This window comes from Diplotaxodon limnothrissa, linkage group LG23, assembly GCF_057381915.1.
Source record: "Diplotaxodon limnothrissa isolate DT_005_m linkage group LG23, D_limnothrissa_male_GT1.1, whole genome shotgun sequence".
Lineage (NCBI taxonomy): Eukaryota > Metazoa > Chordata > Actinopteri > Cichliformes > Cichlidae > Diplotaxodon > Diplotaxodon limnothrissa.
Genome location: NC_140617.1, coordinates 38,961,672 through 38,977,806, shown reverse-complemented (window position 1 = coordinate 38,977,806; position 16,135 = coordinate 38,961,672). Strand labels below are relative to the sequence as shown.

Below are 16,135 nucleotides of genomic sequence, written 5' to 3'. Positions count from 1 at the left end.
CTTATTGGTGGAACATGCTGAACCATGCTAATTAATCTGTTTGCTTAATCTTATTTTCAGTCTTCAGTCAGACGTAGAAAACCCGGTACTTTAAGTCAACTCAGTGGTCTGCTCCATTGAGATATAAGCCCTCCAAAGAAAGCGCAGAGAAGTAAGCTGTTTCACACCATTTAATCACAAATCCCCCTGCTTTCTTTTCCTTTCTCCCTCTCTCTGCTCGCCTCCATCTATTTCTCTGGCCTCCAGACAGCTGAGTGGCTCTTCTGGATTTCGCTGACACTGCGCCTGGTCCCGCCTGGCCTTTTTTAATCAGGATGGACACTCTGGAGTCAGAGCTAACTTGTCCAATTTGCCTGGAGCTCTTTGAAGACCCACTGCTGCTCCCCTGTGCCCATAGCCTGTGCTTCGGCTGCGCCCACCGCATCCTCGTCTCCCACTGCACCACCAACGAATCAGTTCAGAGTATCGGCGCCTTCCAGTGCCCCACCTGTAGATATGTCATTTCCCTGAGTCCAGAGCGTGGACTAGAAGGACTTAAGAGAAACGTGACCTTGCAGAATATTATTGATAGAGTTCAACGGGCCTCATCTTCAGCCGGGCTCCCCCTGCCGCTGTCGTTGCCTGCCCCTCACAGTGGGCCCAACTCTCCTGGCGAGGAAGGTAGCAACCGGTTGGCCCTGGTCCCCCTCAGCGCTGCCATGTCCAGCCCGAGCACACCTCCGGAGCCGGTCCAGTGCCAGTTCTGCGAGCAGGACCCGCCACAGGACGCTGTTAAGACATGCGTAACGTGTGAGGTGTCGTACTGCGACGAATGCCTCAGAGCGACGCACCCCAACAAGAAGCCGTTCACCGGCCACCGGCTCATCGAGCCTATGCCGGACTGCCACCTCAGAGGGCTCCAGTGCCTGGAGCACGAGGAGGAAAAGGTGAACATGTACTGTGTCACTGACGACCAGCTCATCTGCTCACTCTGCAAGTTAGTTGGACGTCACAGGGACCACCAGGTGGCAGCACTGAGCGACCGCTATGAAAAACTCAAGGTAAGCACAGAAATGGATTTTTTTCTCACCCTTCTTATGTTTGCTTAATTGATTTTAATGAAGTTATTTCACATTTGAAATCTTCTAAAAATCCCCATTTTCTAATTAAAACCTGCAAGATCCGTCACATTCTAATGACAGATAAGCTTATACTTTCTTTGTTCTTTATCTTATACCCATATAATGAATATTAAACTTTAATTTTACTCTGCTCAAAAGTGTGAAATTTTCTATTATCCTTATCCAGGTATCTCACTCGATTATCATGTGAGATTATCATGTGCTGACTTATTATCTCTGCTGAATAATTAAGCAATTAGCATAATCACTGCGCCATGCCACTGTGCCAGGAGGGCGTTCAGAAGCAAGCACACAGAGCGAATATGGGGAGTGTCATTAGTGACGAGGCATGGTGTCTTTAATGAGGTTGCAGGTTAACGAGCACCAATTGCCTGCTGGGTGTAGGTGTGCTTAATTGAGCATGGCTATTACAATGTGCTGGTAATGGAGATGGAGGCAGTGTGTGTCTGTGCGTGTGTGTGTCTTACAGCAAAGATCATGCAGAAGTAAATGTTACCTTGGATGTCCACCAGATGGTTTCTTCTATTAATCTGCCTTTGACTAATATAAGCACTTTGCTGGAGAGTGTCTCCAGTGACTTAGGATTACATTTGCATAATGTTGGAGTATTTTAATGGCTTCTATAAAAGGGAAGGGAGACAAAAAAGGGAAAAAATAGGTCAAAGTAGAAATGGCCAAGGTATAGCGACTTCAGTCCAAAGCCAAGCTTTCATAGTACAAAGCAAAATCCAGAAACTAGGAGTATGCAGTTACCTCCATTTACAAAGCTGAATTAATGAATGCAAGACGCATCACTAGTCTCCACATCACACCCCTGATGATGTAAGTTCACTTTTACCTCACGTTTGTGGTCCTACTAGGCTGCTAGTAATCTGATTTTAGATCAGCACAGAGAAAGTTTTCTCTGGCAAACGGCCTTCTATGTCACACAATGAACACATCACTTCTTCTGTTCAGTTAGAGTAAGCAGGTCAACAGGTCAACAGTTTGCAACAACACTTTCTGTTTTCGAATGCGTCTTTGTCTTCAGTTAAAGTTGAAAATTAGACATTATTTAAGTTATGTAAAACAGTATATAGGCACATACAGATACACTATCACTATTTCAGCTTAGCTTTGTTGAATCATAACCAGTGTTGGAGTCTTTACTCAAAACAAGTAACAGATTACACATTACTCAGTACTTTTCATCTAAGTAAAATGAATGGAAATAAATTGTCTCATACTTACAAGTTAGGAATATCAACCATAGGCTACAGTTCTGCACACAACTCAAATGACTGTCTGAATGAGACACATATACAATCTTTCCTTTAGCATGTACGTATGTAATGTGCCAAGAACACAAAGCAAAGTTGAAAACAAACTCAAAGAGACTTTAAAGGGATCGCCATGGTAATTCTACTTTACAAATAGGGAATGGAGGCTACAACGTCACTGCCTCTGTTACCTGTTGAACTTCAGACTCTGGCTGTTGGGCTGGGGCCAGCATGCGATTAACTTTGTCTTCATTCTGTGCTCTTGACTAGCTTTGTGTTAGCATGTTTTTGTGTAGAGGGTTGCAAAAGAACTGAGATTGTGTTAGCGGTGCTTGTTTCTGTCCTGGACTAATCATGAGCTTGTCCCTTTGTGCTATCAAAGAAAAAAATTGTTTCTATCACCACATTTTCCTCCTCCTGCACATGAACTGAAATTAGCTGATTATAGCACAAATGGGTCTGTGAGATATCCCATTAATAATGTTTTTCCATGATCAACATTGACCAGTCACATTTTTGTGATGTCATAGCTTTGAAATATGGAGGAAAGTGTCTTAGGTTGTATAAAACTCTCTTCCAGAAAAAATTAGTCATGTTAAAAGAAAACAAAAACACTGCTGTATAGTTGTTTAGAAGTCGGAATTAGCTATAGAGCACAGGGCTGTAAACATGTTTTTCTGCTTTAAAGTTGGGCATTTTAAGATGCTAATCTACTGGGACTGACTCGCTTTTGGAGGCAGCCTCAAGCAGCAGCTGGAGGAACTGACTTTTTTGTGCTATTTCTGTGTTCCTCTTGGTATCGACCCCAATCATCATGATCCCTACTGGTGCATCCTAAGTATACCCATTTATGCATCTACTGTAGGTTGCAGCTGTGTCACCTCTAATGTCCAGCACAAGCGCATTCACTTAGGTCAAGCCTGATGATTTGAATAAAGACAACGTTTGAGCTTTTACGCTGATAAGTCCACACAAGCATACGTGCAACAGGGAGAATAGAGATTCCCCACCACCGCACCAAAGCAGCAGGCAGGGAAATACATGTAACTTTTCCAAAGTGTCATTTAACCAGGGGACATTTTTTGGCCACGTACCACACACACACACACACACACACACACACACACACACACACACACACACACACACACACACACACACAGATAGTGTTTATTCAGCCTTGCTAAGCACCCCTAAATATAATGTCAAGAGTGAGCGTGGTTCTCCTTTTACAAGGGCTTTGAAATATGTGTTGGTAGTTGGTAATATGTCCTTGGAGAAAGGGCATGCAGTGATATAATCAGAGAAATTGAACCTAACTAAAATCAGTGATTATGATTACATATGTGTGCACCCAATAAAAATGCCTACAAACATTCCCTCCTGCCTTTCTGTTTATCATTGTTTTGTTTTAGAACCAGCTTTGCCTCCAGTGATGGGCTTGATGTTCTTTGTCATTAGATTTAATGTGGGTGCCTCTACCGCCTCATGTTGCCTGTTTCAGCAAATTTAGGCAGAGAAGAAAAATTAGCAGGAAGGCTACAGGTTAGTGCATCATCTAATTATCATGATTTTCTTTCTCCCCGCTCTCCCGCCATTCAACCAGAGAGAAATAGCACAGGTCAGCACACCCTGCAGTTATTATACAAACTAATTATCGCCTATACCACAAAACAAAAACACAACCCCCCCCAAAACAAAACAACTGGATGGCACTCGTGTCTCCTACTTGCGCAGAGGTTTTTAAATACTGCCTGTGTAAGCCAAGAAAGTGTGCAAGACAAATTGTTTAGACCAAGCAAACCATGTCATACTTTGAATCCGCGTGAGCAATACTACTGCAGCTCATGTGCATTCCCAAGTTTCAAGCGTTTCTTAACAGTTATGTGAGAGGATACACGTCTAAAACCAAATGAGGGATTTCTGTCACATGTTCCAACTTTGTTATTCAGTCATTTCCCCCCCAAACGTCTTGACATTTACTTCTGACAGGGCTCGTTGGTTAAATGAAGTTCTTGTTGAAATATATAGTCCTCCTGCTGTTTGACATCACTCAGAGTACCTTGTGAGGACACTGACAACAGATGGGAAAACAAAGCATATGTGACTGCTTCATTAACTTGTGAGCGCGCTCGCTCGATTTTTCTCGCACACTTACACAAAAGGAAACATACACACGAAGGCACTAACGTCTACACACACACGGACACACACAGTTTATACACACAGGCATTTCAACGGGCTCTCCATAATCTACTGAAATATTTAAAAGAAAGGAAAACTTCATAAGAATATTAAAATGCAAATTTAAAACAGAACACTTTAAAAGCCAAAGACGGGGAAAAAAGTAAAAGACAAAGAAAATAACATAATAAAATATGAACCAGTTGAATGAATGAGCAGGTAAGATTAAATCTGAATTTATTAAATAAGTACAAGGTCCATATTAAGTAAAAGCAGTAGAAAAAAGTCATTAGCTTGGCTTTAAACATAGCTCGAGTTGGGGCAGCTCTAGGCCCCAAATGCAGCTGAATCACAACTGTGCACTGGTTTAAAGTCAGTTTGTTGGATTTGGTTTGAACCAGTCCTTGCAGGTCTGAGAGATGTGTCTGCTTTTTGTTTTTTTATTCTGCAATCCAGGTCCTGAAGTTCAGTGCTGTATTACACAAGAAGCCAGAACAAATTGGTTTAATGTGTTCTCTCTTCTTGGTGTGTAGGCAGTATTCTAGTGGCAGCTTTTTAAATGAATTGGGAGGCCAGTAGGAAGGACATTTCTATCCAAGCAAAAACAAAACAAAACATTTTTGCTATCTATAAGTCATAATTTCAGGTAATTTGGTGGTATCTTACATTTTCAACATTGTAAATCACATTTCAGAGAAGATGACATGAAATTTTGAGTTACATATTGTATTTCAAGTTAACCATGTGCTTTGCAACATAACTTTGAAAGTTTATTTTAAAAATCACCAAAGTGCTTGCTCATAGGGGGTCATATGACTGTTGGGCTTTTCTCTGTATGTATTATTGTAGGGTCTGCCTTACAATATAAAGCGCCTTGAGGTGACTGTTTTTATGATTTGGAGCTGTAGAAATAAAATTGATTTGAATTGATTATTTTACCATGTTTTGTGTTAGCTGTCATATAGCTAACATTTGCTCTGTGTTAGCAAGCTACTATTATTAGCTAAACATAATGTTATAAGCCACCACTGAGCTGATGCCATGTACTTTTGGCTACATCTACTCACTCTTTTATATTTAATGGGGTGTGCCAGTATAATGCAGCTTCATGATATTAGCTTTTTTGTGTTTTGTTTTGTTTTGGTAGCAAGTTGAAATGAACTGTCTTTGCACTTTGTCTCAATGAAATGGTGAAGGGTATGCAATTAAAAAAATGAAAGAACTAATTTCAGTCATCTCTTTTGAGCTGTTGTGAAGAAATTGCATTTTTGCGTGCCTAGATGGTGAGAACATCAAATTTGCAATCACTTTACAAACTGATAAATTGACTGTTTGTTACTGAGGTGAAAATTCCAGGGTTTTTTCTTCAAAAAAGTAGAAAAGAACATTAACACAACAGCATTTCTGATCATTCATAAACACGACTTTAAGTCCAGGATAAAAAAAAAAAGCCCATTGAGCTGAATATTATACATTATCCTTCAAGTTAAAGACGGATTATTGCTAATCACATTAAAAGCCACACTTTATTTTTCAGACCACTGGCTTGTTTTGCTGTCTTCAGTAAGAGTGAGGCTTAAAATATATCTCTGCCTCAGGATAAGTTCTGATTCAAGGCACCACACATGTCACGTCACTTAACTTTAATTCATTTCTGTAAGCTATTACTTTTTCTCTAATCTGTGCATGGCAGCATTTTGTGAAACAATGCATTAAAACCAGACAGCATATAGTCATAAATAAATAAAAGCAATGCTGAGCTATGATTATGCAACACAAGTACATTTAGACACAGACTGTCCTCAGATTTTATGAGCATTGTACAGTATACAGTGAATGTGTTGTGCTTTAAAAAGGCAGGTTGCGTGGTAAACAGAAACAGGGTAGGAAGTAAATTGAGGTCTAACAGAATTACCAAGTAAAGTGCAATGCAATATTAATGGTGAAAAACGCATTTGATATTTAATTTATAAAGACAGAAAACTTTGGGGAGACTTCTTAGACGAGGAGGTCCAGCACGTAGCCTCACTTTGTCAGGTAGTTCCAATAGCTTAAAGCCAAAATGCTCAATCTGTTACAGGTCACCCAATTTTCTTTAGATATGATTTTTCACTTTTTTTTCTTTCATTATAAAGTCTGACAACTTGGAACTGTTTTGGTCATATTTTCTGGAACATTTCATTCATATCACTTTTTGCCCTGATCTGCTGGAGTTTGAGATATCCCCACTCCACAGGGGGTGCGGGGGAGAATATCAGATGATTGGAATAGTTTCCTTTTTTTCCAGTGGCAGTGGTGGTGGTGTGTGTCTGATAAGAACCATGGAGGTTATTGTGGGAACACCCATCCTTTTTCGGAGATAAAATTACCCCCGTCACAGAGGAGGCAGCTGGGAATAGCTTTTAAAGTCCTTGGCTCTGGGTCTGAGGAGAAAGAACCTTGAGGATAAAAGATGGCAGCTGCTCTTTGTGTGTGTAATTTCAAATCACAGGTTGGTTCTGTTTTGTTGTAATCCACTTTGGTTAATCAGCTGCCCTTTAGTGTTAAAAAATACGTGGGGCTGTCAAGTACAAACACATTAAAACATGAGCAGACACAAAAGCTTCTGAACCATAACCTTGGTGATAAGCATGACATTTAGCTCCATGTCTTCCAGCCACCTCATTCATCTTTTATATCATTAAAAAAATACTTATTCCCTTACATGCTTTGACAGTCCATCCTATCGTCCTGACCTTTTTTCTTCCTTTTTTTAAATGCAACCTTGACTTTGGCAAACAATCTTTAAAGTGGATCATAAAACAGCAATAAAAAGCTAAATTAAAAATACATATGCTGACAGCCAAAAGCATACAGTGTGTCAGTACAATTTGACATCACACCCTCCACTGGTGCTGCCGCTGGGTGTGATCAAAAGCTCAACAAGCTTGAAACTTTCAAACAGAGAGAGTGAACACTGCTTCTTCCCTCTGACCACACAGCAGTGATGCCAGAGTGTAGAGGACACTCTGCATCACTTTACTGATGCAGCAAGATGAAAAGTAAACCCATTGGCAATGTTTTTTAGGGGGCAACTGGCTATTCTTTAATATGCCAGTCATATTTATCACCTACAATATTATGGTATAGAGTCACTTAAATCTTCAACAGCTGATCTTCTTGGACTTTTTGAGGAAGGATCATGTTTGCAAGTAAGCAAGAGTCAGTTAGTTGGTAAATCATCTTTCTCAGCTACACCCCCCCCCCCCAAAAAAAACAACAACCAAAAAACACAAAAAAACACAAAAAAACATCAACAACATCCTGACAAAAAGTGTAAGGAGCATTACCAAAAAAGAATTTCAACAATGTCCTACTTTCTAAACATTCATTCAGTCACATACACACAGCACAGTCACAACATAGTTTGACAAACATAAAATAGTGTTTCTGTCCTAACAAGGTGATTCTGAAAAAACTATTACCTGCAAACATGGCATATCTGTGTGCAGTGTGTCCTTAAAAAAACAAGGAAATTGAACATGTAGAGGGTAAAGAAAGAATCTGTTCCAGATGAACAGTATTTTAATGTCATGTTCTTAAGAAATCAACTAAAAATCCAACAAAGACCTGACTTGGGACCTGAGAGATGCATCTGGCCCTTCAGTTTATGTTCTATTGTTCGTCAAAAATTGTCTAGGTGGAAAAGTGTCTACGAAGAAGGGAAACAAAGAGAAAAGGCTGTAGATATACCAAATTTTGTAAGGAAGTAGACTAAAAATGAAGTGATTAATCCAAATTTGTTTCTTGACTCAAGTCAGGTCAGGTACGACAGTGTCTACAGCCATCTGTAAAGCATGGTTGAGGCTCTGTCATGGTTTGGGGATACATTTCAGCCAGTGATGTTGCAGACTATGTGGATCCAAATTCATGGAAATATGAAACAGAAACGTACCATCAGATTTTGATCCATCATCCAGTACCATCTGGAAGAATCTGATTGGCAACGGCTTCATTTTCCAGCATGACAATGATCCCAAACACTCCACCAATGCAGTAAAAGTGTACCTGGATAGAAAAGCCACTCTTTCAGTCTTGATCTCCCCAGAGCCTGGACCTCGACATTTTGGATATTTGCTGCTCTGGTTCTGGTCATATCAAAGTCTGGTATGTTTGAGGTGAAAGCACGATGTTAGCATTTGTATTGTTGCCCTTGTAAAGTTGAAATAGTGACATTATTATTATACTTTGCTTATTTGTGGTTAGCATAAATAGACTGCTGTGTTTGTGCATTGGGCTCTTTGTCTTCGGAACTGGTTACTAGCATTTCCTGTTGTTTAGTGCTTTTGAGTCATTTTGCCCTCGAAAGATCTGCCTGCTGCTGTTAGATGGAGTATTGATGTAGCTACTTAGAAGATAAAAAGATAAATCCTAAACTAGAGTCTGCATTTCAAACCAAGGATGTTATAAGATGCTTGGTATCCCATGCGCTCATATACAGATATGAGATTCTCTCTTTAACTGTAATAAATAAAAGCCACTCTGTGAAAATTTACAGTGCATTGTGTAGCACTCGCAGACAACTTTTACTTCCTGTACTCAATGTTCTCCTCGCTCTGGGCTTTTTTGTTTCTCTCTCTCTCTCTCTCTCTCTCTCACACACACTTTTTCAATTTCTTCTACAACAATGCTCCTTTCATGCTGTGTTTTCTTTTTGCTCTGCTGTGCTTTGCTTCATAATCAGTGCCCTTTTCCTGTAGCAGTCATCTGTGCTTCTCTCAGATTGATAAAAAAAGACAAACAATTTGTTCCCAATTTATAACTTAGCTCACTAGTGGAAACCAACCAATACACAACGCCATTGATGATATGAGATAAATACATTATAGATGTGTGTAGGGACAGGTAGACAGACTATAAAGCAGAGCAGTAAACAAGCATGGGCTCTTTTAAAGTTCCCGTTTCCTCTTCCTGCTTCCTCTTTAATGTCTGTCTTGCTGTTTAACTGTCTGCCTTTGTTCTTCCTCATCTTTTCCTCACAGTCTCTCTCCTCATCTGCATGACTGAGGTTTCTCTGATCTCTCTAACTCATGAACCAGGAAGAGAATGGAGATGAATCCTCAGAGCACAATCCTGCTCAATGTCACAGTAAATCTTAGAAAAGACGTAGGTCCTCTGAAGTTTTGACTTCATTTGCTTACCATTTCCTATCTGTGAGTGAGCGAGCATGTGTGATCCGCTCGCATACATTCTTAGCTTATCAGCACTGCTCCAGGTTGATTTGTTTCATTCACAGCATGCATCTACAGCCATTTTTGAACACATGAACAGTGCATACACTGATAACAAGTGTGATGCTTGTTATATAGAGACATGTAACCTTTTTTGAAGCCATCACAAAGATGTTAGGTGATGAAAGAGATGAAAAATTTGCTTCGGTTTCAAAGAGTGGATTCTTTTAGGGCGATTTAAGAAGAACCTAAGAGAAGTTCTGAGCATGCTGCAGCAGAACACCTTCTTACTAATTAAAAACAGATGCCATTGAGTGAATAAGCTTTTCTTTGAAATATAAAAACCTCACAAAAACTGTTTTGAACTCTCATGGCTGTTAGGCTGAAGCACTTGAAACTTCTTGGCTACATTTAGGCACTAAAAGTTTTTTCGTTACTCTTAGGTACTGAAAAGTACTTAGTTCAGTTTATCCATTTAAAACTACTTGGTTAGATTTGGGCATAAGAAAGTTACAGTTAGGTTTAGATACTGAAAACGCCTTGATAGGTTTAGGTACTGAATGTTTCTTGGTTGGGTTTGGGTACTGAAATTTACTTAGTTGGGTTTAGGGACTGACAACTACTTGGTTAGATTCAGGTACTGAAAAGTACTTGTTTAGTTTTAGGCACTGGAAATTTCTTGCTTAGGTGTGGGTACTAAAGAAAAGACCATAGTTTGGCAAAAAAAAAATCTTCTTTTTCACAACATTTGAAAAATAATGACTTAAACCCAGCTTACTAACACCGTGAGCCTGTGCATCCGGGCACAGGGGCCAAATATACCTTCATTCCAAAAGCCCCAATCCGGTGATTTTGCCAAAACAGCTTTAATTGAGGCCCTGGGAATGAGAACAGGCTTGAATTATGCGTCTTCTGATGGAACTGCTCTTCATTCACTTCGCCTACTTACTCAGTTTGAGCCAAGTCTCAAGTCTCTACACAAAAGCCTGAATCAAACCGCCTCTACAGAACAGGTTAAGACTGCTCCTCTATTGCTGACCTCTGGATGTTTACATAAATCCTAGGTGGGTTGTGGGAGTAAACTAACAAGCTTTCTGAAAGTGTGGAAACCAAGTGGACTGAGAGGTCCATACCTTGATATTTTTAGGCTGCATGGTGATGCACAATCCATTTCTTGATATTTTCTATGAAAGAAACATGGGAGATGTCACAAAGTACTGGAAATCAACTACAGTTTTACTGGGTAATCTGTTTTCACTCTGTTGGGCATGGCTCATTGGTGTTGCAGTGGAGTAGTATCAGTGTCTGATCCACAGTCAGTGTGTTCTCTGCAGCAGATGGCAATGAACAACCAGCTAAAAGAAATCATTATTGGTGTACAACAAGTATTTGTAGCATTTTGTAGCATTTTTACAATTTTACCTCCCATTAAACAGCCATATCAAACAAGGAAGTGAGAAAAAACACTTTGACATGACATTTTTTATATGCAACACATTTTTTGGTACTGCCTCACTCGGTTAGCTCAGTTTTTACCGGCAACTTGTGTTTCAGTGGGACGAAAAACAAAAATTACTCTTTTGTCTGATGGCTTTGAAAAGAACTGTATCTTTCTTAGTGCGTCCTTTCTGCAAATAAATTAACCCGGTCAGCTGTTTCAAATATTCAGTTTTTTTTTGGTTTTTTTTGCCTGTCCCATTTGGTTCTTTAGCCATCAGAATTGTTGTCTGAAGACCAACAAGGATACCCAATGGATTTATTTTGCCAAATGGATCATCGTGGCATTGCCGTATTGGTCCATTTGATCGACCTTTGTTTTTATTATTTATTATATTTTATTTTCAGATGTTACAGACGGGACAGACATGAGTGAGGGATAGGAAAGGGAGAGAGAAAGAGGAAGGAAAAGAAAAACGGAAGGGGAGAGGGACAGTGAGAAAGGGGGGGAGAAAAAAAAATCTCCTGGATCACCTGTTGAGAGAGAAAGAAGAGAAAACAAGCAAAAAAAAAAACAAAGCAACATACTAAACACAACACCATCGCATTAATCTAGCTAAGTGTAAACAGCAGTAAATACTAAATATTCAATGTTGTTGTGCAGCACGCAGGACAGACAGCGCACAATGTGCTTTGAAGTACAGTGGGGCAAAAAAGTATTTAGTCAGCCACCGATTGTGCAAGTTCCCCCACTTAAAATGATGACAGAGGTCAGTAATTTGCACCAGAGGTACACTTCAACTGTGAGAGACAGAATGTGAAAAAAAAATCCATGAATCCACATGGTAGGATTTGTAAAGAATTTATTGGTAAATCAGGGTGGAAAATAAGTATTTGGTCAATAACAAAAATACAACTCAATACTTTGTAACATAACCTTTGTTGGCAATAACAGAGGTCAAACGTTTACTATAGGTCTTTACCAGGTTTGCACACACAGTAGCTGGTATTTTGGCCCATTCCTCCATGCAGATCGTCTCGAGAGCAGTGATGTTTTGGGGCTGTCGCCGAGCAACACGGACTTTCAACTCCCGCCACAGATTTTCTATGGGGTTGAGGTCTGGAGACTGGCTAGGCCACTCCAGGACTTTCAAATGCTTCTTACGGAGCCACTCCTTTGTTGCCCGGGCGGTGTGTTTTGGATCATTGTCATGTTGGAAGACCCAGCCTCGTTTCATCTTTAAAGTTCTCACTGATGGAAGGAGGTTTTGGCTCAAAATCTCACGATACACGGCCCCATTCATTCTGTCCTTAACACGGATCAGTCGTCCTGTCCCCTTGGCAGAAAAACAGCCCCATAGCATGATGTTTCCACCCCCATGCTTCACAGTAGGTATGGTGTTCTTGGGATGCAACTCAGTATCCTTCTTCCTCCAAACACGACGAGTTGAGTTTATACCAAAAAGTTCTACTTTGGTTTCATCTGACCACATGACATTCTCCCAATCCTCTGCTGTATCATCCATGTGCTCTCTGGCAAACTTCAGACGGGCCTGGACATGCACTGGCTTCAGCAGCGGAACCCGTCTGGCACTGCGGGATTTGATTCCCTGCCGTTGTAGTGTGTTACTGATGGTGACCTTTGTTACTTTGGTCCCAGCTCTCTGCAGGTCATTCACCAGGTCCCCCCGTGTGGTTCTGGGATCTTTGCTCACCGTTCTCATGATCATTTTGACCCCACGGGATGAGATCTTGCGTGGAGCCCCAGATCGAGGGAGATTATCAGTGGTCTTGTATGTCTTCCATTTTCTGATGATTGCTCCCACAGTTGATTTTTTCACACCAAGCTGCTTGCCTATTGTAGATTCACTCTTCCCAGTCTGGTGCAGGTCTACAATACTTTTCCTGGTGTCCTTCGAAAGCTCTTTGGTCTTGGCCATGGCGGAGTTTGGAGTCTGACTGTTTGAGGCTGTGGACAGGTGTCTTTTATACAGATGATGAGTTCAAACAGGTGCCATTCATACAGGTAACGAGTGAGGGACAGAAAAGCTTCTTACAGAAGACGTTACAGGTCTGTGAGAGCCAGAGATTTTCCTTGTTTGAGGTGACCAAATACTTATTTTCCACCTTAATTTACGAATAAATTCTTTACAAATCCTACCATGTGAATTCATGGATTTTTTTTTTCACATTCTGTCTCTCACAGTTGAAGTGTACCTCTGGTGCAAATTACTGACCTCTGTCATCATTTTAAGTGGGGGAACTTGCACAATCGGTGGCTGACTAAATACTTTTTTGCCCTACTGTAGCAGCCAAGAAAGGTGTAATTTAAGTCTACGAGCAGTGAACACGCATGTGCATACCTGTGTGGATCAGCGCGCTTGTTTTCAAATGGTTTCCACATGTAATGGTCTGCAAGAGGATGTAGCGAGCCATAGCCCCGTCCCCCAGGGCATGAAGCAGGCATGGAGGAGATCCAGGCCCCAGACATCCAGAGGCCTCAGAGTACGAGAGCCCAAGGAGGACCACCGGAGGGGCATCCGTGCCACCCTCATGGGAAGGGCTGAGGATCCCCAGACGAGACGTCACCCAGTAGCCACTGAGTAGAAGCTAGAGGGGGCTGCACCGGCGTGCCCACCGGCTCTGCCAGCAGCCAGCTGTGCCAGAGTGAACCGAGCCGCAGGCCCAGAGGCCGGAGACCCGAGGGCCCCCCGCACCCCGGAGGAGGCCTGACCGAGCAACAGGCGCCAAGCCCCGCCAAGTAGCCACCGGGAGTGAGCTGGTACATACCTGAGCGCCCAGCCCCGGACACCAAGAACCACCAATGCGCCGACCCCTGAGGGCATCAGTCACCGGCAGGGAGTGTGGTGAGGGGAGATAGGCCTTGGAGGGCCTGGGAGTTCCCAGAGAGGTGGAGTCTAAGACCCGACCTGACATATGCAAACATATACAAACACTCAGCACTCACCCAACGTAAGGACAAATATTCAGTTTTACTATTAAGTTTTACCTCCAAACTTCAAAATACTGGCACATTTTTAAATAAAGAAATGCTATAATGCAACATAAATCTGTGATAAAATAAAAACAAGTAAAATATCATGATAATAATAAAACTATAGTCACACACTCTGAATTAATAACTAAGTTTTAAATTTTTGTGTCAGTCTTTGTCTTTGTGTCAGGACAAAAACCACTTAGTAAAGGAGGACGGAGAAGGAAAAAGGTAGTCTAAGATCACTGTAGCATTCAAGCAATAAAATTTTTTTAGTACATGTAAGTGTTCCACATTTTTATAAACTGTATATTTCACATCTGCAGTGTCAAATGTGAAAGTATCCATCATTTTTTATTTAATCATTTTGCATCCATGTTAAGATAATCTAAATCCTGCGGCTCGCTATGTATAATAAAACTCAACAAATCAAAAAGGCTTAGCCAAGGTGATTCAGAGCAGATTAATTTCACACAGAGACTTTTCTGTTTTTTTGGAGGGATGCAGGGTAAAAATCTTGCTTGGACCGGCAGCAGAAAAAGAGGACAGACAGACAAAGAGAAAGAGAGATGGTAGGATAAACCGGCAGGATGACTGACAGGTGACCTGACAGGGCTAGCAATCCCCAGAGATAAACGCCACTTGGCAAAATGGATGCTATCGATGTGGAGTCCAAATAAAACAGCAAACAAACACTCAAAGGTTATGTTAACATGAACAGGAATGTAGCCATAAACAGAGGCACGGAAAACTTAACATAATTTTCGTTGCTCCTTTTCCCTTTTGTGCGTGTTTGTGTACTTCATGAACTTTACCTTTCCTACATTACACTGGGGTGTGGAAACACATTTCAACTGCATCTGAGGGAGCTGCTGACTTATTGTTGTTTCTCTTGTCCTCATCTCCATCCTTTCAGAGCTCATTTTTTTAGAGGGATAATGATGACAGCGCCATATTTTTGTTCAAAGAGTCCTTCATGCCTTGTTTGGTTTTTGTGTGTCATCGCCGTATTAAGGCCATCCATTTAAGCCGAGTACAGTAGTGTACACATGCTTGCACACGCAAATCTCTATCACTATTTACCGTGGTTGTTTATACAATATTCCCTCTTGGTAGTGCCTTTTTAATCCTTATTGTAGCATCAGAACTGCCTTTGTTTACACTGCAGCTATAAAAAAAATGGGGGGGGGTTAAAGGTCGAGCAAATACAAATGTTGTTTCACAGCAGCTTCACTTGTGAAGGCGAGTAAGTAGCAGCTGTAAAGAAAGCAAAAGATTCACTTCTTGTGCGTTAGGACAAGTGTGCTGCCTGTCACGGCCTTGCTGCTCCAGCGAACTTGCACACCTTTTTTGTTTTTGGAGACATGGAAATCTCAGAGTTCACCAAGTCTGGGGTGAAATTCATCTGGAAAACAGTTTTGAATGGGCAAGAGGAGATGTGGCATCAGAGCAGCTTAAGCACGCTTGGTTTGGCAATAATATGACGGTCTTAGAAGTAGAGACAGCTTGTGCCCAGGCAGATGAAAAGCAACAGAGAGAGGAGGAAAAAAAGGGGGGGAAGGGGAATGGATGGGGGGGAGCAGGGAGGAGCATTAAGGGACAGCACTGACGTGCTGTCACCTGTTTGCCGGTTCGTTAGCCGGGAGCGCTGCTGCATGCTCTCATAGGGAAAGCTTTTGATGCCTAATTTGCCGCTTGGCCGGGTTTGCGCATGGCTCGGTGCTCAGTGGAGTGGCTGTCCCAGTCACATCCTCTCGTAGAGTAGGCTTCTCTGTCAGAGGCTCGGACTCGGACGGGGCAGTATGAGGAGGCAGTACAGAGACGAGGGGTATCACCCGCGCTCAGAGGTACATGGTCACCAAACGCACCTGTTTAAAAAGACAGTTGATAACGCCGGAGCTCCTGGGGACGCTTGCGCAGAAGGAGAGA

General features: G+C 41.6%; 1 protein-coding gene across 1 annotated transcript in view; it reads left to right on the top strand.

The window, feature by feature from the left end:
• Positions 1-314: 314 nt before the first annotated feature.
• Positions 315-16,135, top strand: part of LOC146608647 (E3 ubiquitin-protein ligase Midline-1-like) — a 39,759-nt gene continuing 23,938 nt past the window's right edge. Inside the window, exon 1 of the mRNA XM_085347318.1 lies at positions 315-1,040. Coding sequence (XP_085203444.1) covers positions 315-1,040 — 726 coding nt within the window. The remainder of the gene's footprint in view (positions 1,041-16,135) is intronic.